This window comes from Mustela nigripes, chromosome 13, assembly GCF_022355385.1.
Source record: "Mustela nigripes isolate SB6536 chromosome 13, MUSNIG.SB6536, whole genome shotgun sequence".
Taxonomy (NCBI): Eukaryota; Metazoa; Chordata; class Mammalia; order Carnivora; family Mustelidae; genus Mustela; species Mustela nigripes.
Window position 1 is genome coordinate 97,611,743 of NC_081569.1, and position 26,119 is coordinate 97,637,861.

Below are 26,119 nucleotides of genomic sequence, written 5' to 3' on the forward strand. Positions count from 1 at the left end.
GCTTTATCACCTGTGTCTCCAGCTGCTGTTCTCTCTTTACACCCATCACTGCATCTGATTTTTTAAATTCATTTCAAAGCAAATTGCTGACTTTGGCACACTTCCTCACAAATATTTCAACCTGTATCATTATCATATATTTCCATGCTTAGTTGGTTTCTTTTGTTGTAAAATTTACATTACAGTTACACGCACAAATCTTAGGTGTACATTTGCTTATTATTTTTTGAAATTTTATATGCCTACATGGGCCCAACTTCTAGCAAGTATATCTTGCTGTTACCCCAGAAAATTCTTTCCTATCTTTTCCCACTTGATTCTCATCATACCCCACCCCCAAAGGCAACCAACAGTGTCCTAACATTTGAGACAACAATGTGGCACAGAACTGAGTCTTTAAGGGACCTAGGATGAACCAAAAGCAAGAAGATAACAGAGTCAAGGAACAGAAGGTTGGGAATGGAGAGCATCCCAATATATTTTCTACCCTTTTACCCATAGCAATTCAGTTGCGAATATGGATGTGGAGGCAGAATGGACACACTACCCAAAGAAACTGTGTTATGTATTTATACCATAATTATTTATTTGGGATTACTCTTTCAAGTTAGAGTATTTTTGAATAGTTTTGTAAAGTTAACTTCAATATTTTCTATCTCTAGCTTCAGTTCAAACAAATCAAGACTAGAACTGCCAAAATATTTTAGGCTTTGAAACCAAACAGAACTCTTGGCATTCTCTGTTTCTAGCATATCAACGTTAGTATGCTACTTAACACGGTTGGGAAAATTAAGTGAACAAAATTAGTCTCCATTCTTTGGGATTATACAGTTTTAGGCATATTCATAGTTTTAACTGTGAATAAGCATTAAAATTAAATGCTCAATAACACTCGTCATGTTGCTTGTGTTAAAGAGCACTTGCCAGATTAAAGTGTAACAGATTTCTTATGTTTTTGTTTTTCTGCAACACTACTAGGTTCCTCTCCTCTTGCTGTTCACTCCCTCTTTCCCCAATACCAAAGCATTTGTATGTATTATGACTGTGTATATCCTGACATAATATCCTCTCACCTATCTTTATATCTTTGTTTCTAGAACGCCCTTCCCAGGTTTGCTCTCCTGGGAAATTCCCAAGCATCCTTCAAATTTTAGCACAAACACCACCTTTAGCACAAACCAAGAGTTAGTTATTTCTTTTCCTATGCTTTTATTTATGCCTAATGCCTAATATACATGGCAACATACTGGTTTGTTAGCATGTCTGTCTGTCCTTTCTTTCTTTCTTTCTTTTTTTTTAAGGTTGTGAGCTTTCTCTGGTCTGGAATGATATCTTTGTATTCCCAGAACCTAAAATAAAATGTAGCAGATAGTGCTTCTATCTAAGAATTTTTCTAAGATATTTTTCTAAGTAAAAATACCCTAGATAAAGTAATTGAATCGTACAGTAGATGTGAATATATGGTTTCCTTTTGACTATAGTTGGAGAGAGATACGAACCAGAATTGATGTGTCAAAAAAATGATACCACATATCCAGTTCCATATCACAGACTTTTTAAATTTATAGGAATCAGTCGACTGGGTTGGAGATTACAATGAACCACTGACTGGTTTTTCATGGAGAGGTGGGTCTGAACGGGAGACCACAGGAATCCAAATATGGAGTGAAATCTTCCTTATCAATAAACCTGATGGCAAGAAGGTATGATGCAAACTTCGTAAAGAAAATTGAGTTTCACTTGCAAGAGTTATCACTTTCCAGGATCCTCAAAAATGATCTTTTGAGAACCAATTTTGGCTATTTGACATGAAAATTTAAAGGGAAGTGGGTAACATTCTATTGCACATTCGTCTTTTCCTTTCTATTGATCAAGGTGGCAAAATCACAGGGACAATAGAACAGCAGATCAGCAAACTTTTAATTTTTTTAATTTTTTATTTTTTATAAACATATATTTTTATCCCCAGGGGTACAGGTCTGTGAATCACCAGGTTTACACACTTCACAGCACTCACCAAAGCACATACCCTCCCCAATGTCCATAATCCCACCCCCTTCTCCCAAACCCCCTCCCCCCAGCAACCCTCAGTTTGTTTTGTGAGATTAAGAGTCACTTATGGTTTGTCTCCCTCCCAATCCCACGTTAGTTTGCTGATCTGCATAGTACACAATGGAATACTATGCAGATCAGCAAACTAACGTCTGTACTTTGTTTCAGTACTGTTTCTGTTATGTCGGATTATCAGTAAAAACTAATCATTATAGTATTCAGCTAGTTAATATTATTAGTTTCATGGCATATATAGAAAATTACCTTTGAAGTATTCATTGATAACAGTTTGCTTTAGTTCTTATGGTGTTAAATTTGTAGTAACCCTAATACTGCCCCTGTTCTATAAAATATCAGTGATGTTCTCTACTTGCCTGTAGGTCGCAGTGCTATTGATGGATACTCAGGGAACTTTTGATAGTCAGTCAACTCTGAGAGATTCAGCCACAGTATTTGCACTTAGCACAATGATCAGCTCGATACAGGTATGGAATAAAATAAATCCATTATGATGGCTGTTTCTTTAACCAAAATTTATGAATATATGTGTTCCTACATACATGTGGTAAGACAAACAACAGAAATGGTAATATGTTATTTGCCTCAATTAGCTTACAAGTTCTTGGGATTTCTATAAGAGTAGAATTGTTTTGGTTACTGTTACCTAATTTCTGTTCAATTTCCAAACAGTCTATGGTCAGAAAAGTTTGTATTATCTTATTGATAATTTTTTCCTGTTTAAAGCCTATAATAAACTCAATAATATTAAGTTTTATAATGTATGCAGATAGATACATTGAAACTACCTATCGTAAGTTACATTTACTGAAAGAAGAATTTTAAAGGCATTTTTTTTACATAGCCAGTATAAACATTTCTAAGTATAAAAACATATGCTTTCCCAGTTTTTTTTCTTTTCTAGAGAGAGAGAGAGTGCATGCATGTGATGTGGGAGCGGGGGTTGCTTAGGAGGGGAAGGCAGGGGAAGAGGGAAAGAAAGAATCCCAAGTAGTGTCCACCAGTGTGGAGCCTGATGCGATGCTCAGTCTCAGGACTCTGAGCTCATGACCTGAGGCAAAATCAAGGGTCAGATGCTTAACCAACTAAGCTACCCAGGTGGGGTTTTTTGTTTTTGTTTTTGTTTTTAGATGCTAGCCCAACTTTTTAAAACACTTATTATACATTTAGATAAGTAAATATCTTACAAAAATTTTTATCTTTGTGGTACTGGGTGACTCAGTCAGTTGAGCCTCCCAGTCTTGATTTTGGCTCAGGTTATGATCTCAGGGTCCTGACATCAAGCCCTGTGTTGGGCTCTATGCTTAGTGCAGGGTCTGCTTGGGATTCTTTCTCTCCCTCTTCCTCTGCCTGTCCCTCTGCTCCCGTGCCAAATAAATAAATACATAAAATCTTAAAAAAAATTTTTTTTTATCTTCCCTTCCTTTTTTCTTTCTTTGTCTTTTTAAAGTATTGCTTTTGAGGTTATTGTAGGCTTTACAGATTGTCCTGCAAGTCCTTGGAGAGTTTTACTATAGTCATAGAACTTAGAACATGAAAGATTTTAAGAGAGTTTTTAGATATTTTCTATTCATTAGAAAGAGTAGGAAGAAACAGTGGCCAAGAAACAGATGGTTAAAGAGAGGTGAGATAGTTTAAAAGGTAGGGAAGGCAAAGTGGTTGGGATAAATAAGTCAAGGCTGGAATTATAAGTGAGCAGAGAAAGATTTCTTCATAATCAGCAGTATAAGCAAGCCTATTAAAACAGGATTGACTTTGCCTTTTTAATATTTATTATTTATATTTTACCTGAAGACATTGAATGTTTTCACTGAAAAATCTAAGTCCCTAGTAATAACTTTTTATTAATTAGAAATAATCTGTTATTTAAATAAGTACACAAAGTATGTTCTTTTTGTTAATACATAAACATATAAGCATCCTTAGCTTTTTTTGAAGTTAGCCCTCAAAAAAAAAAAAAAGAATGTCATCTTAGTGCTGTGATCTGTTCATGAATTCATGAAGCAGTAATGCATATGTATGAAGATATGAGCCTTATATTTGAAACCTAACTTCAGTATGAGAGAACTATCCATTAGGCTTAACAAAATTAATTAATTGTGAAAAGGTCAACATAATTTTTAAGGCAAAATTTTATGTATGGGTTATTCAGATATAGATTGCTTTTATTTAGTATGCTTGTAAGAATGATTATTTTATTCACTGCTTAGTCTCCAGAGAGGTAGCTTTGATATTTCTAGAACAATTTTATGATCATTGTACTTTGTCTATTGTCTTTCAAGCTTTATTACTTTCTCAAGGTCTTATAAATACCATTATATAAGAATACACTTCAGAGAGTTTGATTTTGTGAACATTGATATTTATAAAAATAAAAAATGACAAAGTAAGTCCTTTGGAGGATGCTAATTATTTTCTCATTTTAACTTTATTTTTTAAGGTATATAACTTATCCCAGAATGTCCAGGAGGATGATCTTCAGCACCTCCAGGTAACAATATGTATACTCTTTTTTTTTTTTTTTTAACATATCTGGTCATCTTTTGAGGATATATAGATTTTGTTGGGCCTTCTTCTACTTGGAGAACTGAATTCAGAAATATTTAGAAACATAAGCAAATAGAAGTTGTCCTATTTCCAGGTTTCTTGTTTCAGCCCCGTATGGTTATGTTCTTTCTAATTCAGTTTTCAAATTTCTTTGTTACTCTAAAGCTACTTGCTGTTGGCCCTATATATGTGACTATATATGGCAGATTAGAGAAAAGACTCCTTGATTTAAAAATGACCCAAAATGTGTAGATGACCCAGTTATAAAATAAATAACTCATGGAGGTAAAAAGTACATTTATCCCCCATATTTTACAGATGAGGTAAATTTGGCTGAAAATAGTAAATGACTTGCCTAAACTCATGTGGCTAATTAGTGATAGAGTGGGACTAGAGATCTGGGTATCTCATGGGCTCAGTGCTCCTTCCACTCTCGAGCAGCATTTAAATCTCAAATCAGTAAAAGATGAGATATTTCCTTAAGGTAGTTCACAGCTCTCTGCTGTCTTTCAATGCATGTTATATGGTTACAGAGCAAAACCTATTGTTTCTCTGACAGTTTCCCTCTGCATATTTTATAGAAAATTTTGCTTTAAATATATATTCTGTCTTGGCAATAAGAGCCATGTACAAATTTTTTTTTGATTTTTTTAAAATTTTTTATTTTTTATACACATATATTTTTATCCCCAGGGGTACAGGTCTGTGAATCACCAGGTTTACACACTTCACAGCACTCACCAAAGCACATACCCTCCCCAATGTCCATAATCCCACCCCCTTCTCCCTAACCCCCTCCCCCCAGCAACCCTCAGTTTGTTTTGTGAGATTAAGAGCCATGTACAAATTTAATAGACAACAAAGGATAATAAAGCAGGGTAACCTGTGATGTTGAAAATCACATTTGGGAGTTCATATCCAGCACTATTCCCAAATACATTTCTAGTATATCACATTACATTTATGACAAATAGGCCATATGCTGAATAATTGTTTCTTACGATAAGTATGATTTATGCTTTAGGCCTGTTTCATAACCTAGCTAATTATTTTCCAAGCTAATGGTATGACAGTGTTCAATACCAGCTTAGGGATTTCTTAAGAAGGCTGATTTTGGATTTTGATATTGAGTAAGTCATCTTTTTCTGAGAGCATTTAAAATTTTTCCTGTAAATGACAACACCTCAGCCTCCTCAGAAAAGATTGTGAATTCCAGTTACATTAGTAGATGATTCTAATGTGAGTGTCTAATCGCTGGACCAGCTGCCTTTTAGCTATGATATTCCAGACTTTCATTGAATCACTCTAATCAGATAGTTAGTAATTACCCTTGGCTTCCTAGATCCTTCTGCAAGAGAGGCAGGGTGGTGCTGTGGGAGCTATCCTAAATGGGCAAGGGGTGGGAGTCCTCTGTATCAGTTCCGCCCCAGCTCTGAGAAACTGCCGTGGCTTGTTATTCTTGTGAATGAAGACTAACCAGCTGGGGAAACCCACTGGGCTGGGCTGGATGAAATGGTCATCAGAGGTCTAATCACAGTCACCCCCTCAGGTCTTTGTTCTCTAAAACCTTACATTTCTGGCAACACAAAAACTGATATGGTTCCTCTCAACTGGGAGCAATTGGAAAGGAGAGAATGTGGTATATCTGATTATATTTTTAAGCCACGTGCCTTTATGCCTTTGTAGTAATGCCATTAAATTTCCTCAGGCAACAACTTCTGTAAATCTGTCCAACATAGTTTATGGCTCTCTGGTCTGATCTGTGCAAGTTCTACTTTGAAAGGTTATTTACCCTGTTACTTTCTGCCCCATCCTCCTATAAAAAACTGTCCTACATCTTGATATAAAGGTATTAGCCTGAAGTGGAAACTTTATTTTTAACATGTACTTTATGTCCTTAATTTTTTTATTTAAAAATTACCGTAGTTCTGTTAGGGTTGGGGGGATGGGGTGACTGGGTAATGGCCATTGAGGAGGGCACGTGATATAATGAGTACTGGGTGTTATATAAGACTGATGAATCACTGACCTCTACCTCTGAAACTAATAATACATTATATGTTAATTAATTGAATTTAAATTTAAAAATTTCTAAATTTCTGTAGTTCTGCTTTACCTAATACTTAGTTCCTTAAAATGACTATTGTAACCTTAATAATAGAGTATTATGTCTCAGTGAGGGAAAAAAAAAAGAGTGGAAGAAAGCACAGAAGTAGAACTTTGCTGATACTGAAGTTTTTCTCTGTGGTGTTTGTGTGTGTGTGTATGATTTTCCGTCTAGCTTTTCACTGAGTATGGCAGACTGGCAATGGAGGAAATATTCCTGAAACCATTTCAGGTGAGTGGAGTGTAAAATGATGGTAAATTCTTATTAAATTTTCTGAAGAGCATAAAGGTATATTAATTAATTGGGAGGGTCACATTTCTTCCTTTTTTATTTCATTCAAGAAGTACTTTGATAACTTTGTTAATGCTATTTGATGCCAAGTAGGAGATTAAAATAAGGAAATAAAAAATTAACAAACTTTTTTTTAAAATGGGAAGATGAAAAGATGAACTAGATATTTTGGTTTCTATAAGAGTATCATCTGTTCTCCCCTAAATCCAACCCTAGAGATGTCACAAAAACAAAAAATTTTAAAAATTGATGAATTTATCAAGCATTAAAGTTAAAAACAAACAAGATTCCTGGGAAAATAGAAGGGGTTACAAGACGCAGCAAAAGCTAAATGAGTACCAGCGACAGGATACTGGGTGGGGGCGAGTTTTTGAAGGTGTTTTTTTCTTTCTTCCTTCCTTTTCCTTCTTTCTCTCTCTCTCTCTTTCCTTCTTCCTTTTTTTCTTCCTTTCTCTCTCTCTCTTTCTTTCTGTTTTATTTATTTAAGTAATCTCTGCACCCCATGTGGGGCTCAAACTTGTGACCCCAACAGAATCCCGTGCTCCTCCGACTGAGCCAGCTAGGCACCCCACTTTTTTCTTTCTTATACATTGATCTGTGTGAACATCACTTGCTTCAGTGTACTGGGTGTCAGAATAGCAACAAGCTCAGCCTCTGCTTGGAACAGCAGGATAATGTCAGGGCAATATCTGAGCTTGTAGTGAGTGGTATAAGCAGGTTATTTTGCGACTAATGCCCCCTTTGCCCCAGCCTTCTTTATAGATCAAGAACCAGGAGATTATAATGAAGTCAAAGAGCCTTAAAAATCTGGAGGAGGTACAGATTTAAACACCAATGACTGCTCACCTGAAGCACGATGGCTTCAGCATAGGCTTATCAGAGGGGCTCAAGCTAAGTCTTAGACTAAATAAAACATGGAAGGGAGGAAGGAAGGGATGGAAGGAGAAAAGCACCTCTGAAAAGCTTGCCCCCACCCAGTATCCTGTGTCTGGTACTCATTTGCTTTTGCTGTGTCTTATAACTGTTCTGGTAAGTGACATTGAGAATGGAGGAGGCTAAGCATGTATAGGGGCAGGTGGTATATGGCAGATCTCTGTACCATCATTTCAGTTTTATTGTAAACCTAAAACTCCCCTAGGAAAATAAAGTCTTAAAACAAAACCATTCAAAAATGTTAAACTGCATTAAGAGAAAATAGGAAAAGGACATAAAGACAATTCACAGATGGAAACCTGAATGGCTAATACTTTTTGAAAGGATGTCAAGTCTCATTGATAATCAGATAAAAATTAAAGCAGTAGGGGTGCCTGGGTGGCTTAGTGGGTTAAAGCCTCTGCCTTCGGCTCAGGTCATGATCCCAGGGTCCTGGGATTGAGCCCCGCATTGGGCTCTCTGCTCTGTGGAGAGCCTGCTTCCTCCTCTCTCTCTCTGCCTGCCTCTCTGCCTACTTGTGATCTCTGTCAAATAAATAAATAAATAAATAAATTTGATTAAATTTAAATTTAAAAAAAATTAAAACAATAAGATACCATTTTACACTCATAGGCAAAAAGTTGAACATGGGGATAATACCAAATGATAACTAGGATTTGTGTAAAGAGGAGCACTTGGGCCCTGTTGGTGAAGGTGCAGATTGGAGAAGCTATTCTGTGAAGCCGGGGAAATGTATAAGGACAACCAGTGCAGCACTGATAGAGTAGTAGTAGCAGGGAGTGGATAGCAGCATAGGTGAAAAGAACATTCTGGAATATTTTGCAACATCCAAAGGCAGTGAACCCATTGTTATGGAGTAAGCATGAATAGAGTGTTAAAATCATACAAATTAAGTAAGAAAGAAGTTTGAGATTTGTAACACAGTATCACTTATGATTACTTAGAATGCTCTACATACACAAAAATAACACATACTAGAGTAAGTTTGTTTGAGAGCAGACAGTTGAATGGAAGTGGGGATCTGGAAACATAGGATAAAGCAAGAAAGGGGCCTTTGCATGGAGAGATGATGGTGTGCTTTCAGTGAAGGAATGTTGGTCTTTCCCTGAGGTCTAGGGAAGGCGGTGGAAAGAAGAGTCCAAGTAGAATAAAACCAGTCCCTGCTTACAATCTTCTTGTAGGCTTACAATACCTATTAGACTCTGTTACCTTTATTTTTTCTAAAGGTTTTATTTGTTTATTTGACAGAGAGAGGAGAGCACAAGCAGGGCGAGCAGCAGAGGGAGAGAGAGAAAGCAGGCTCTCTGCTGAACAGGGAGCCCTATTCGGGGGCTTGGTCCCACCCCCTCAGATCATGACCTGGGTCCAAGGCAGCCACTTAACCAACAGAGCCACACAGGGACCCCAAGATTGTTACCTTTAAAAGATAATAGTCAGGTTGAAAGTTGAAGTATTGTATAGTAATTGGGCTATTAGCTTTGATTTTTCTCTTCTCTGAACCTGTTACTCTCCAGATCCATTGGGATTGACTGGGAACTCTGTTGTAAATTCTAGAAAGAATTTTTAAATCTTACCAGCAAAAGTTACTGCCTCTTACACTTTCCCAGATACATTAAAATGAAAAGCGAGTAACCTATGCTTTGATTAGAGAGAGAGAGAAAGAGAGAGTGGGGGAGACAGACACAGGGAGAGGTACCGCTTTTGGTAAAAAAAAAAAAGAATTGAGAACAAACAATAGGAAAAAAAACTTTAGAAGATTATCATTTGTTGGCAAACTGGTGGCATTTTGAAATGTCAATGAAAAAAATTTTGATTGAATGAGGAGTCAAGAATGACTCCTAAACAAGTTGACACTTGTAAATCAAAGTATCTGAAATTGAAATGTGAATGTCATTAAGCAGCAAAAGTGGCTTCCAAAGATATTTAGTAATATTTAAAATGCAAGCAACCAAATCAAAAGAACAAAAAATACTACACATCATGAAATTAAAAGATAATATGCTAATGTATTCAGATCTCAGAATGTTTAAGATATCACCAAATAATCCACATGTTTTATTTATTGAATTTTTTAAAGACTTTATTTATTTATTTGACAGAGAGAGAGAGTGGAGAGAGGGAACACAAGCAGGGGGAGTGAGAGAGGGAGAAGCAGGCTCCCTGCTGAGCAGGGAACCCCATGCAGGGCTCAATGCAGGGCTCCATCCCAGGACCCTGGGATCGTGACCTGAACCAAAGGCAGACGCTTAACGAGTGAGCCACCCAGGCACCCCCACGTTTTTTAAAACATCATTAAGACCAATGTTAAAGAATTTACTACCTGCAAAATAATTCACATTTAAATTAGAAAAAATCTCAAGAGAAAAAGTTCAAATATAGCTTTTAAAACGAAGTTCAATTGGGGCGCCTGAGTGGCTCAGTGGGTTAAGCCACTGCCTTCGGCTCAGGTCATGATCTCAGAGTCCTGGGATCGAGTCCCGCATCGGGCTCTCTGCTGAGCAGAGAGCCTGCTTCCCTCTCTCTCTCTGCCTGCCTCTCCATCTACTTGTGATTTCTCTCTGTCAAATAAATAAATAAAATCTTAAAAAAAATAAAATTAAAAAATAAATAAAACGAAGTTCAATTAATTCATCAAGCTATTTTTAGAGGTCACCACTTCCAACCTTTTCCTCTGTCTCAGAAGGGAGCAGCTTGATTTATTTGGATAAAAGTGTGGATAAATTTTAAACATTGCCTGAGACACTAAGATGGGAGGTAATGAAATTTAAAAAATAATAATTTGTACTCAAAACTAAATTTAACAAGTTTAAAATAGAAGAATTCTTACCTCTGAAACAGTGAAATTGTAAATAATGAACAAGATCTACCACAGGCAAAAAAAGGTAAAGGCAATTAGCAAATGAAGTGAATCGCTAATTAACAGATTAATTTGACTCATCAATCAAAGCCAATTTATATCAAACAAACAAAATATCTGTTGTATTTTTAAATTGTTTTTATGGAGGGCACAGATTGCATGGAGCACTGGGTGTTATATGCAAACAATGAATCATGGAACGCTACATCAAAAACCAGTGATGTACTACTATATGGTGACTAACATAACACAATAAAAATAAATATAATAATAAAATTGTTTCTAAGAAGAGAACTAAAAGAGCAGTTAATTTAATTTTTTTCTTTTTCATTTTTTTTTTTTCTCGCCTTCTGGTAAAATTTTTTTTGAACCGTTGAGAAGTGAATTCAGTTTTAAAGCAGTATTGAAGTGTAAAGTTTAGCCAGTGGTGTGCTGATAAATGTTTACAACTGGCTGGCAAGGAGGGAGGAGGGTTCTGATTCAAAACGTTTACTGATTTCTGAGGTACAAATACTTTTACCATGACTGATATCAAACTGCCCATGAGATGTCAACTGACTCGTGAAATTCCTCCGACGTTAGCAACTGCTCCTTGTGAGCCCATAAGAACCAGCTCTCCAGTATTTAGCACATGCAGGAAGTAGAACCCATCATCACAAGACCTAACACTTGAGGACTGAATTGGCCAGTGGGCACACCCTGGCAGAGGGCATCTATGGGAGGGGAGCTTCTGGGAGCAGAGAAATGGGATGCCATTTCTATGTACATTTGTATGTACAAGGGCTTAGTGACTTAAGGTTTACCTGCAATAGGAAGATAAGGATTAAACCCTAAAAAACATTCCTGCACACAAACTTTAATTCTCTTCTCTTAGAAGCTTTATTTTGTCCTCAGCACATGTTTTAGGTCTACTTACCTTTATTCTCTGCTCTTCCACCTCCTTAGTGATAAGTACTTCACCTTCTGGATTAGTTAATTCATCCCAATTTTCTCCCATAGCATTTTTATGAACCATTTTCATATGCTTAAAGGCCCTCCAGCACCCTAGGTCTTAGAAATAGATTTGACTCACCACACCCACACCCACACCCACAAATGATAAGTATGTGAGGTGACGGATATGTTAGCTAACCTATTGTGGTAATCATTTCACAATATATATCTATGTCACATTATCATGTTATAGACCTTAAACATACACAGTGTTGTATGTCAACTACATTTCAGTAAAGCTAGAGGGGAAACAGATTAGAATCCTCTTTGTGAGATAAAATGAAACTCAACTTTTCATGTTTCTTTTGGTAGAGATGTAATTATTAGTGAGCAGCTTAGTCCATGCCAGCGTTATGGTTAAACTGAAATTGGTGGAAAATAACATAGAGGAGGCATATAATAATGTATTGTTGTATTAGGACAAACCTCCTGTTTCTCACAATTTCTCATTCAGATTGGGCCTACATGTGGAAAATTGGGAATTATTTTACTATCGTTTAGTTACTTACACTTAAGCCCCCTTTATTCCTATGATTTAAAAATGTTCATCTATAAAATAGTTCTTTCATAGTGATTTCAGCCACTTTAAAGCAAAATGATCTTGGTCAAATATCTATGATGACTGTAACCACCTAGCCCTACCATGAAATATGGGACTTCACTGAGAAAAATGAAAGGCTGTTGTTTGCCTGGTCAGGCTGTAAATTAAAGGAGAAGATAGGATGGTAGGGCTGAGAAAAAGGACAGCTGTCTGAGAAAGCTACCTTATCCTATGTTCTGCTGAGAGAGTAATTTAGCTGATCTGAAAGCTGTAAGAATAAGAATAAATATTGATCCGGCATGTAGAAGCAGGTCAGTGGTATACAGCAGGATTTTCCCAATGTCCATATTTAGGTATCTGAAACGTCTAGAAGGCCTGTATAACAAGAGCAATTTATTGAGCATTTATTTGTGCCAGGCAATGTGCTAAGTATTTTTCTTATGTTATTCAAATGACACTCACTGTAGGTATATAAAAATAAATAATGTTCCTTTTTTACTCTTTCTCTTTTTTAACTGATAAGGAAACACTGAGGCACAGCGTAGTTGAGGAACTTGTCCCTAGTCACAGAGCTGCTCTTCAACCTATGTTGATAGGTAGGCCACAGGTTCAATACCCCAGCACTCCACCACCCTTCAGTGCCTCTCTTCCTCCCCCTAATCCTAGGCTTCCTCAGCTGTGTCTTGTAGTCTTAGATTTGAATGTGCACATCTCATCTCACTAAATTATAAATACCTTAAGAACAGGAATTTTGTAGTTTACATTTTTTAGTGGAGTACACCGAAGTTCATACAGCAGATGTTCAATTACTGTTTACTAATGATGCTGTCATATACCTATTTGGAATTGTATATAGTTCACATATAGGTAAATCCATTGGACTCAAATTGAAAGACCTGGATTCAAGGTCTGGTAGAGCTATTACATATTCATTCTAGTATTACCCCTTTACATTTTTAAGATAAAATCCATAAACAGTATTAAGTCACAAATTGTTGTGAGAGGGTCCAAAATATTTGTACTGGGCATGACCCCTTCTTGAACTGCAGAAACACAACCATGAAATTCTCTTTCAGTGGGTAAGGGTAGAGAGTTTCTGAATTGAAAGTATGAGTTGTTAGGAGCTCCTGAGGTGGTTCATTTGGTTAAGCATCTGACTCTTGATCTCAGCTCAGGTCTTGATCTTAGGGTCATGAGTTCAAGCCCTGCATTGGGCTCCCCACTGAATGTGGAGCCTACTTAATTAAAAAAAAAAAAAAAGTGTGGGGTGGTAATACAAAACTAACATATCATTAGTTAAGACTAACAGAAAAATGTTAGATGTTTTCAGGTAGCCATAGTGATTGTATATGGTACCTTCAGATTTAAATATGATCCTAGTACACAGTCTGAAGATGCTTTGAGTAGTTAGACAAGGATGCAACTTTTCTGAGGCAAGAGGATAAGCCTTGGCTAACTGGCTCAGGGGATTGGCCATAAAAGGCAATGAGTCACTGATGTGTGCATGTTGTAATTTAGTACCTGCTTTGGCCTCATTTTTTTTATATATGTAAAAAAGAAAGATTTATGTAATTTGGAAGGTACTAATCTGGACTCTCATAGATTCTTCTCCAACTTTTCTGCTTATGTCCTTTGTGATTTTTGTTCAAAGGGATTCTTCAGTCTCTCTCTCTCTTTTTAAAGATTTTATTTGTCAGAGAAGAACGCACAAGTAGGGGAGTGGCAGGCAGAAGGAGAAGCAGACCTTCCCACTGAGCAAGGAGCCCGAGTAGGACTCAATTCTAGCACCCTGGGATCATGACCCGAGATGAAGGCAGTCTCTTTTTGAGTCATACGCACTGTAGGTATTTTTAGCCAATAAAGGACGTTGGTTTTTCAAGTGGATTTTTTCTTGCTGTATTTATAGGTGTCCCTATGGATAGGGTCCTGATTCTTAGAGAATAGAGGATATTTTGTTCTTCTTTTTATCTGGAGGACCATAAATTTGTTTTGATTTCTACTTTTTTAACTATTCAAGGCCCTCTGAAAAGTCAGCTATATATTGGAGATTTTTAAATTGACGATTTCTCATTCAAGCTTTTTTTTTCTGATTCCTGTATTTTATGCTTGAGCCCATTAGAAAAGAGAAGACAAGGTTTTTACTTTAGCTATTTAGATACCCAGAGGATTGTTTGAAAATTTCCTGAAGTCTATTTGTAATGTTTCCTATGATTGATCTTTATTTTGTTTACAATTTTGAATCTTTGACCAATTATTCTCTAAGAGAAAGTCTTCTGAAATGGCCTCATATGATGGTTTGTCTATTTTTCTTGCCCTCTAAAGGCTATTAAATGTTTTAATTTATCATGGTGGTTGTTGTTATTATTATTATTATTATTATTATTATTATTTTGAAGAGCTGGGTTGTTTGAATGTTCTCTTGGTCTTTTTTTACCCTATTGATTTTAATAATTTTTTTTCTCTATCTGAGGGATAACAATTAAGTAAACTAGTTGGAAAGGACTAATAGTTCAAGTCAGTAAATAGTTAACAAATCCTGAATTATGCAACAAATTTCTGTCTTCTTGGGTTAGAGAAATTTCTTGAAACTCAACTCTAGATCAGAGTTTAAATTCAGCTTCTATAGTGCCTTCTGGTCTAGCAGTTTGATGTTGTTTGGGAGAACGTGGCCAGTCCCTTTCTGCAAAAAGTCCTGCGGAAATCATTCAGGAGGTCAGGGGAAGGAGCAGGAGAGATTGAAGGGATAAAGTGAAGAGAAAACTGAAAGAGGTACAAGGAGGTAAGAGAATCAAATTGGAGTCAACTTTTGTTTTGAGGTCTCAGTTTACTAATTAAAGAGGCTAACTAATGAGTGTTTGATATTTTATTTTTATCTCTTAATTTTTATAGAGCTCCCCTTAACTGTATTAGTTATTTATTTTGACATTGTACAAAGATCACCATAATGACCACTGTCACTCTGAATTTTTTTGAAAAAGGTCATTTATTCTTCTAAGTGCAATAGCTAGGATTATAGTGCCATACAAATAGAAACCAAGCATTTTTCTGGGAGGAGGGTCCAGCTTTGATATATACAAGCCTGCAAAATTTGGTCAAAAGTATGTGCTTTGAAAAGCAACTTGGTTCCTTAGGCCAGCAGAGGTCAGGATAGTGCTGTATAATCAATAATCTAATAGTCATTGATCCTGTGTTCTGGACTAAACACAGTGACTCACAGATTGACAAGACTGAGTGTCCCCTTAAAAGTTTTGTAGGGCTCCCAAGGCTAAGTTTGACTAATGAGTTTTGTGTAAATTTGCTGCCAGTTTAACAGACCTCCAATCATTAGTCTTTGGGGCATCTTGATTGGTCTGGAGATTTACTAAGTTTATGCATCTATCTGTTCTTTCTGGACCACTTCCCCATACATTCAGTGACATGAAGCAATTCAAGACAAAGGAAAAATACACGAGGCAAGACTTTATATGAATTACCAAGCAAATGAAAGCAAAGCAGGGAGCAAAAGCATAAAGAGATAATAGCAAAAGTATTTACTGAATGGTATACCTCCAAACCCGAAGTTCTAATAACCTTATACAAAAATTGGGTCTAATTACTTATCAAATGAGTACTCTTTCAAAACTAAAGGTTGAATTGCCCTATACAAAGACTTAAAACCAATGACCTTATATGAAGACCTATTGGGTCTTTATAACAAAAACCCTAGGATAAATGAATCAGTGACAAGAGCTCAATGAAACAAATCAGAACTTAAATCAGATAATTGTTGAGACATTCACCTGGAGGTAAATTTGAAGGACAAATGGAATTTTGGAACAAGGGACAAGAAGAATTCACCTGTTAGTCTGAGGGTCAAAGGACTGCTGCCTTTGAGGGGCATCCAGAACTGTCAAAGGATGAGACCGCCACTCAAAATCTGATACAAAAACCAAAGCTGAATTTATTGCTTTATTAAGTATAAGATATATGTTGGTGAGTCTTAGCCTTGCTAAGCAGAGCAAACTAACAATTATATGTAGGGTTTAGGAATTTGTTTTGAAGTTACATGGTTTACAGAGGCAAGAATAGGTTGATGTCAGGTTTTTTTTTTAAGTTTTTTTAATTTATTGGACAGAGAGAGAGATCACAAGTACGCAGAGAGGCAGGCAGAGAGAGAGAGGAGGAAGTAGGCTCCCTGCTGAGCAGAGGGCCAGCACCCTGGGATCATGACCTGAGCCGAAGGCAGAGGCTTAACCCTCTGAGCCACCCAGGCGCCCCTGATGTCAGTTTTAAAATTTTTGTTGCTATGGAATACAACAACAACGTTTGTTTTTTGTTGGCTACGGAGAGGAGAAATGGATTGACATCAGCCTTAGTGAATCTTCTGGAGTGAGTCTTTCACTACTTAGCTGACTTTTAAAGTATGAATCTGTCACACATGGGTAGACATTCAATGGGCTATTGATTGAAGTGAGTTGTACTTAGATGGGTTTAAAACAAGTTCTAAACTGTGTGCAGTTGTTTTCTGAAACTGAAATTAGAACTGAAATTGATTAAGTGGTTAAAAACCAGTTCAGTCATTTACTTGCTACAAGGCTGTAGAACAGTTAGTCTGTTACTGAGAGCTTGGGAGTTTTTTTTTCACATATTTGTAATGGATGTGGTCATACATTTAGCATTATGTTGCTAATAACATAATGTTATGTTGCATTATTTCATATAAGTTTTTATTCTGGCACAATTAACACATGTATTTATATATTCTGTGTATTTGTAATATTAATAGCCATTAATATGTTATATTAATATGCCGTAATTTGAGTAGCCATTTTCCTGTTGTTGAGCATTTGGATTTTTTCTGTTTTTCACTCTCACTCATAGTAGTGCTATAACACTCCTTTTGAATAACTTCCTGAAGGATATAGCCCTGAAAGGGAAGTTAACAAGGGTTATAATTTTCTGATGATTAAAAAACTATATGTGATCACTGGTGGGATATGGACAGCATGGATCCCATCATTTGCCCCATTTGCAGACTGGGATTAATTCGTTAAAGAAGTATTTGTGACTTGAAATATTTTCATCTGAGCAAATTAGGGTAATTTATATTTTTGATTTTTATCTCTACCCATATGTATGAACAAATCAAGATTCAGCATTGTGGAAAAACTGATGACTTTGACATATGGACTGAGATTCATAGAATTCCATGCATTTTTAATATAAAGTAGACAAATTATCTTGGGAGGGGATGGGGACAGTAGGTGTGCCATAGCTGGTTTATACCAGTTCATGAGAACTAATTAGTAAATGTTTGGGAATTATATAAGCCAACTATTAAATTGCTAGTAGCTTGGATCAGCGATGGTGGGCATATTTATACCACAGAAATGGTCAAATGCTACAAAATCAAGGCATTTTGTTCTTCTGGGAGAGCCAGTTTACCAGCACATCTCTGGATGGGACCGTTAGGCAAGGAACTTGGGAATTTGATACTGTAGATAGATGGATAGATAGAATATAGATTAATGATTTTAGAAAATAAGACTTGATATTCGATCCTATGCTACATATGGTCCTTATTTTTTTTTTAATTTTGAAAACAGCTTTATTAAGATTTTAACCACAGGAAACTATGTGAAAGGCTAAGGACATTTTTTTTCAGTTTATTTTATTTTATTTATTTTATTATTTTTTTATTTCTTTTCAGCGTAACAGTATTCATTGTTTTTGCACCACACCCTGTGCTCCATGCAATCTGTGTCCTCTCTAATACCCACCACCTGGTTCCCCCAACCTCCCACCCCCTGCCCCTTCAAAACCCTCAGATTGTTTTTCAGAGTCCATAGTCTCTTATGGTTCACCTCCCCTTCCAATTTTCCCTCAACTCCCTTCTCCTCTCCATCTAATATGGTCCTTATTATATCAACTTAGAAAGATGCCCAGTGAAAAAGACCAACCAAATTCCCCCCCAAAAATGCAAAATACAGCCAAATCCACATACTTGGTTTCATTTATCTTGGTTCGTGAACCTCTATTTTGCAAAAATTACTTCTTAGCTAAGCTCTGTTTTCAAAAATATGTTATTTTGAAACATTTAGGTAGAAATGTTCTGAATACAAATTATTATGTTTCATTTTGACATAAATGGGCCTCTGTTAAAGACAGTGGACTGTTTAATATAGTGGATAAAGGCATTTTATTTTTTTTAAGACTTTATTTTTAAGTAATGTCTATACCCGAAGTGGGGCTCAAACTCACAGCCCCCCAATTTTAGGAGTCACATGCTGTTCCAACTAGCCAGCCAGGTGCCCTAGTGGTATTTTGAAACTCTCCTCTCCATAAGAATCACTCCTTTCCCCACAAAAATGCACAAATACGCACCACATACACACACAGTAAACAAAAGTAAAATAAAATAAAAAAATTTAAAAATCCATGATGCAAACCAAGAAGTGCCGCCTGGCTTTGGGAGAGAAACTGTGAGCCAAGGATTTTATTTTCAGCAAAACTGACTTTCAAATAGAAAGTCACAACTGCTACAATAGGTCACAAACTTATCAACACATAAGAATGCAAAGAATATTGTTTTTATGAGCCCTTAATGAGAAAGCTACTGATGAATGAACTTCAGATAAGCAAAGATGTTATAATTTCACCAAAGGACTGATAATCAGAAACTCTGTGCCTCCTGATAGAAGAGCACTCCGCAAAAAATTATGACCTGAGATCAAGGCTCTGTACCCAGCTGCCAATTTATAGGAAATCTAGAGGACAGAGAGCATGCTGAACTGCTTGTGAATATGCAGTCAGCAAGGTCCAGGTTATGGGAATTTTTACAGGTCAAAGTCCTAGGTTCTTTAGTAGATAAACTGTAAGGGGAAAGAAGAAATGGAGGAAGAACCCAGAGATTAAAAGAGAATTAAGAGTGGGGCGCCTGGGTGGCTCAGTGGGTTAAAGCCTCTGCCTTCAGCTCAGGTCATGATCTCAGAGTCCTGGGATCGAGCCCTGCATCAGGCTCTCTGCTCAGCGGGGAGCCTGCTTCCTTCTCTCTCTCTCTGCCTGCCTCTCTGCTTACTTGTGATCTCTGTTAAATAAATAAATAAAATCTTAAAAAGAGAGAGAGAGAGAGAGAATTAAGAGAGAAAAAAAGAGAATTAAGAGACATATCAGCAAAAGGGCCTGGGTGGTTCCGTCAGTTGGGTGTCTGACTTTGACTTGGGTCAAGATTTCAGGGTCCTGGGTTTGAGCCCCACATTGGGCTCCCTGCTCAGTGCTCAGTCTGCTTCTTTCCCCCCTTGTGCTCTCACTCTCAAATAAATAAACAAAATCTTTTAAAAAATCAACACATTTTAATAAGCAAGAATAAAATATTGTTAGAAGCTCAGAAGGTATAAAACTTTTAGAAAGATCATTTAAAGATCGCTAATTTCATAAAAACTACTGATTTTTTCCCTCCAAGTCCTACTTTTCTTCCGAAACTAAAATTTGCAGTATGTCTTAAGCATATCAAAGCATGCCTTTAGGGGCGCCAGGGTGGTGCAGTCAGTTAAGTGCTCAACTCTTGGTTTCAGCTCAGGTGGTGATCTCAGGGTCCTGAGATTAAGCCCCACGTCTGGCTCCATGCTCAGCACAGAGCCTACTTGGGAATCTCTCTCCTCTTCCTCTGCCCCTCCCACTCATGCTCTCTCTCTCTCTCTCTCACTCTTTCACTCTCTCTAAAGTAAATAAATGTTTAAAAAAATAAAAAGCATGCTTTTATCAGAGCCCAGGTTGTAAACTACAACACATGTGTGATGTTCCTGTTGAGCCGTGCCGCAGGGGTTTTGAGGTCGCCCGGGTTTAAATGCTAGCTGTGCCATCTCTCTGTGCCTTTGGCCAAGTCACTTAATGTCAGGTGGTGGGGCTTTTTAGATTATCTCTTCTGAAAAGAATCATAAATTATAACCTATCTCTTGGCTGTTGCAGGAATGCGTGAAATATCATGTGTGTAATTCCTGGCATTGTGGTTGGTATATAATAAGCTGTTCAAGGAAAGCGGCTGTTTCTTTGGTTTCAAAAGGTCGGGGGTGAGGCCCAAGAATTCTATACTTTTAAAAGTCTTCCAAACGATTCTGATGATTATTCTAATTTTGGAAACACAGTCCTTGATAAAATCCAGTCTGGATGTGAACAAATATTCAGCTTCAAGGATGTTTATCAGTGCATTTCTTAGAATAATAGAAAAACTGAAAAACGTCTAGTAATGGCAAAATAAACTATGGTCTATCCATTAGCTAAAATATGTGACCATTAAAATAAAACTCCCAGAGCCAACACAGCACTAACTCTGTGCAGGCACCTTCCAGAGAGGCCTTATGCATGTCTCGGTAGTCCTGTGAGGTGGGTTCTATTAGCATCATACTTAATGGATGAGGAAACTAAAAATGTACATGGCATTACAAATAAGTTGTGAAACAGAAACATTTCTGAACTATCAATAATAATTGTTTATGATAAAGAATGTGGCCTTGTTAGAGGACAGACAGAAATAACTTTCTAACAGATTATTTCAAAATCATCATGCAATGAAGTGATCAAATCATTTGCAGCCAAAAACAGTAGGGAAAAAAAGCTATTACAAAGGTATGTTAGTTGTTTTTTTTTTCTGGATTTGTGTTAGTGTGTTTGTGTATTTGTCAGCTTTTTTTTTTTTTTAAAGATTTTATTTATTTATTTGACAGAGATCACAAGTAGGCAGAGAGGCACAGAGGCAGGCAGGGAGAGAGAGGAGGAAGCAGGCTCCCTGCCAAGCAGAGAGCCCGATGCGGGACTCGATCCCAGGACCCTGAGATCATGACCTGAGCTGAAGGCAGCGGCTTAACCCACTGAGCCACCCAGGCGCTCTATTTGTCAGCTTTTAAAAAAATTTGTAATTGGTTATTTCTCTCATTCTAAATAAATATTCCATCTGAAGCCCAATTATGTATTTATTTTCCTATTGAGCCCTCCCCCCAACGGATTGTATAAGCTTTGGGCCCCACTAAACCTGGATTCTTACCCATCCATACCATGTATATATACTGAGAGCCCCTGAGGAAGAGAATGGGACAACTGTAATAGAGGAAAAATACTTAAAGGGATGATAAAACTCTCCTCAAATAAAACTCGAGTCTTCATAAAAAGCTGTCCCCAAATTGCCAAGATGAATGCATGCCACCAAGAGATGAGAGACAGAGGTGCCCTCAAACTGGCTGAATGGCTGTGTGTGTGAATACAGTCAGTTTTGGGGCAGCTTTCTGTTTTTACTTAGTGGGAACAGGAAGATTGATTCCTAGGGAATAGATTGCTCAGAAACTTTCAAAGGTTTTATGTTTGCTTTCACAATTCCACAGTGTGGTGTAGAACACTATTCAAATGATAATAATACATTTAATTGGTTTCAGTATAAAGCTCAGGGAGGCCATTAAAAGTCCCCTCATCAATCCTTTCTTCTTATTGTTTCTTAGAGTCTGATATTTCTTGTTCGGGACTGGAGCTTTCCATACGAATTTTCATATGGAGCTGAAGGTGGCTCCAAATTCTTGGAAAAACGCCTCAAGGTTGGTTAGATATTAAGGTGCATGAAATTTCACCAGTAGTAATCTAGAATTACTTTTGTTGAATGATTTGCAGAATGGATACTTATTAGATACAATCTTATTTGACCCTTCTATTGTCTCTACAAAGATTGATATTTAATACATACTTTCAGAGTTATAGCTTTAAATATTATCAATAATTATGATACAGGTAATTCTTGTGTAGATAATCTACAAAACACTGACTTATTCCAAGATAAATCTTTTAATTAGAATAATTAAATCCATTCAAGACTGACAGTACAAATATCTGGATTCATGTTTTAGTAGAGGTTTAAAAGTCGATTTAACAGAAAATATCTCATTTTGAAATTCCCAAAGTCAGTCTTAGAACATTTTGCTAATGGTTCACAGAAAGTGAAATTAGTGGATTCTCCATTTTCAGTATCAGGATAGTTCAATATTGAATGAATTGTTTACATTGGACAGATACCACAACAAGTAACTATGAAGAAAAAAATTTTAATCAAGATTAAATAAGGTTTCATGATAGTCAGGATCTCTTGTTTTTTTAGGTTTATAATTATTTTTAAGTAGTTGTACTATTAACTGTCAAATACATTTGAAAAAACAGGGACAGTTTAGCTTATAAATACCCAACTATTCAGATGCCTTTCTAGAATCTAAATGTATACCTACCAGGTGACAAGAGGCTGTCTTGAGTATCTCCTGAAAAGAAGGTAGGAATATCTTATGATCTATTCATGTTTCTTATGAGTACTTCAAATTAAAATTGGAATTTTAAGAACTAGCTAGAATAAAACCCCACTAATTTGTACTAAAAAGTGGGAAGGCCCATCTGAGTTAGCATAAGGGTAAACATTTGTTAATTCTAATAATAATGCCATAGGTATGCTATATTTAGATATGGCCGTTTACCCAAGACTTTATTTTTTCTTTAGTATCAGCCCTGTCATGTCATTTTTATCACTGTGGGACCAGACAACTGTAGCAAATAGATGTCACAGAATTCTCTTGGAATTCAATTATGATGAAAGTAGTTTAAACTTTAGAATGATTTACTGCAGGTCTCAGGGAACCAGCACGAAGAACTACAGAATGTTCGAAAACACATCCATTCCTGTTTCACCAAAATTTCCTGTTTTCTGCTACCTCATCCTGGCTTAAAAGTAGCTACCAATCCAAACTTTGATGGAAAACTGAAAGGTTTGTCTTTTAATGAGTATGTTTACATTACTTATCCTGCTTATAAAATTGTCATTTTATCTATTGGGCTTATAGCTGCTCATTTGGATTATCCACATATGTGAGGCTGATGGCTGAAAATTGTCGAGAGAACTGGGAATCCTGGGCTGGTACTAGAACACCTCCTTGGTGAACTATGGGATCTATGGGTACTTAATATACACACGGAGAAAACGGGCAAGATCCTGTGTTCACCTGGGAGGCAGTGACTCTCCCCTCTTCACAGAGGTCCTGCTCACTTCTGTGCATTGAGAAATGCTCCTTAAAGTCTTCCTGTTAAATTTTCCTTATTTACATTAGAGGAGAAAAGTAGATGTCTATATTATCTGAATGCTTTAAATTATATAATTATTGTTATAAGTTATATAATTAGAGATCAAAAGAAACATTGCATAGTTCTGAATTCAAGCTCTTTAAAAATGTTACTCAAGAATTTAATTATAAATTATTAAAAGCTTCACTAAAAATGAAATCCTCTTCTGAATGAGGACCCGTTTCTGAAAAACCCAAAAGCCCTAGAATGTTCTTGAGACAGTGTATGATAATAGTAGTTGCTTGCCTAACAGAGGCATTACTAACATTTTAAGATTCCAAAGCAACTCAACTTTTTAGAAGAAGGGGTGGGATGGGGTGGGGTGGACGTAGAGGTCTGAGGAAATACAAGTATTTCCTAATAAATAATCACTGGGTCTTTAGATATTTGCTTTGTGATTAATACAAAGTAGTAAAAGACATTTCTGATTTTTATACTTATAAGCCTGGCATTGAATATACATGCCACTGAGCTTAGACATTTATTTACTGTGGCCTTTCTGCCCTGTGCCAGGGTTGGTGAGAGAGTGACGCAGCAAGCTTTTCAGCATAACTCTTCTCAAAGGACTTTAAAATTCCTCTTAAGAAAGGACAACATAATATGTGTCCACCTTAATGGAACTGGCGGGTTTGAAAAGCAAACCTATTCCCCCCACCCCACTACCCCGTGTCCATGGCATTTATACTCAAGATACCTTCCATTTAACTATGACAGTATCATAAATAGAATCCCACATTTCTCAGTCATTAGCATTATTTCTGTACATGTTTTAAATTATCTTTATATAACAGAACAGGTAGCAGTAAGTACACATTAATGCAAGAACTGCAGGGTTCTGTCATTTCATTATCACTTATGAAATTCAGCCCTCCGAAGAGCACAGACTTCTTGAAACTGTATCGTTACCTAATGCCTTCATTTGAATAAATGATGTAAAGAGAGGGCTCCCACAAGGCCCCTCTTTCTTCTCTGGAGTTGGGGAGTCATAAACAGGCAGGGGAGGAGCAGGCTTTCAACAAGAGCCCTTTATTGGGACAGAAGAGTACTCTGGCTTGTTCCATTCTTGTGGTATTCAGTGACAGTTCTTAAATTAACTGATACATGGTGGAGGGAAAGAGCTGAGGGAGAGAGTTTAAGACAAATCACAGAGATAAAGAACTTCATCTTTTAATAGATTTGTTTCCCATCAAATTTTACTCACATGTCTACACATATATTAACCCACACAGTTGCTCTATAGGCATCCCAAAATTATCAGTTTACCAAAGTGGCTAGCCTGAGAGAAAAAGAAATGAAAAGCAGCTTCAGGTGCCCATCAAAGATGCATTTTGATGAGGCTTTATAGGACTCCTGCTGAATCTATGTGTGTTAAAGTGTTCATCTCAGCCTCAGTTTCTCCTAGGGCAGTTCTGAGAGTCACCTATCCATGTTGTTTTTCAAGCCCAGTCTGAAACTTGTAAGTTGATGTGGTCTCTGTCCAGGATGTCTTGTCCACTGGCTATGCTGTATTCCAGAGGGTTGACATCTGAACCCTCTAGGGAAGAAATGTCTCTGAATAAACAATTGTGCAAAAACTTTTCATTGGTAATTCTCACATATTCTTTCATAAACTTATAGGAATAACTTTCTAGCTCACTACCTATATTTGTAATTGTTATAATTACTATATTGTTCATGGTCCTTCACATCATTGAAATTATCATGCCATTTCCCATATTATATGAAACATATAATACCATGATTCCAATTAACTGCTATTAATTTAACAACATCCCACATGGGAAATCGCGAGGATCAGATTTGTTCATACTCCATTCAACCAGCTCTTTCTAAGTGCTCACTGAATGCCTCTCTTAGCTTAGTAAATCTTCTAATTAACAAGGAGTTACCTTCCTTTTTGAGGTTGCTCTGTGTTTAGTCCCCCATGTAGAATGGCAAGTGACCACACCATAAATTGTGGCGATACATCCTTAGCAGCTTCAGTTAGACTTCAGGAAGCAGATCCAAACACCACTGCAAGGTAATTATTTTTAAAAAGGTGTTTCTAATGAAGGTAATCCCGAGAAAGCATCTTCCCTGGGTGATTACACGGCAGTCCTGCACCAGTGCATCTGCGGGCAGAGTTCTTACAAAGTACGTTATCACGTCCCCAGTGATTGTGACAGATAACCACTTTGGCCCAGCCCCTGGATTCCTGGCAAAGTCGGACTCTTGTGGCAAAAATGATTGAAGAAATGATGGAAACAGAACATCACCCCGAATAATCATCTGCCCACACATATTTATTTGCATTCTTGCAGAGGCCCAGAGCTAGTTAGTGTGCCTCTGTAAACTGAAATGGTCTGCAGGTGTTCTGAGTCATGTGTTTACGGTGTTGACTAATACCATTAGCAAGAGCTCACCACCTGTGTATGCTAGGAATCTCTGGTTTGTGCTTTCTGAATCCAAAATTGGAATAGTCTCAGTGAGAACCAAGACCGTGGCTCATGCCATCTTCAGGACACATTTTTTTTTAAATTTTTTATTTTTATAAACATATATTTTTATCCCCACGGGGACAGGTCTGTGAATCACCAGGTTTACACACTTCACAGCACTCACCAAAGCATATACCCTCCCCAATGTCCATAATCCCACCCCCTTCTCCCAAACCCCCTCCCCC

At 37.0% G+C, this 26,119-nt stretch overlaps 1 protein-coding gene across 2 annotated transcripts in view; it reads left to right on the forward strand.

The window, feature by feature from the left end:
• ATL1 (atlastin GTPase 1) overlaps positions 1–26,119 on the forward strand; it is a 70,686-nt gene that overhangs the window by 29,786 nt on the left and 14,781 nt on the right. For both annotated transcript variants that reach the window (XM_059373160.1, XM_059373161.1), the window contains exons 3-8: positions 1,569–1,703; positions 2,433–2,537; positions 4,511–4,561; positions 6,899–6,955; positions 21,807–21,899; positions 22,967–23,105. In XM_059373160.1, coding sequence (XP_059229143.1) covers positions 1,569–1,703; positions 2,433–2,537; positions 4,511–4,561; positions 6,899–6,955; positions 21,807–21,899; positions 22,967–23,105 — 580 coding nt within the window. The remainder of the gene's footprint in view (positions 1–1,568; positions 1,704–2,432; positions 2,538–4,510; positions 4,562–6,898; positions 6,956–21,806; positions 21,900–22,966; positions 23,106–26,119) is intronic.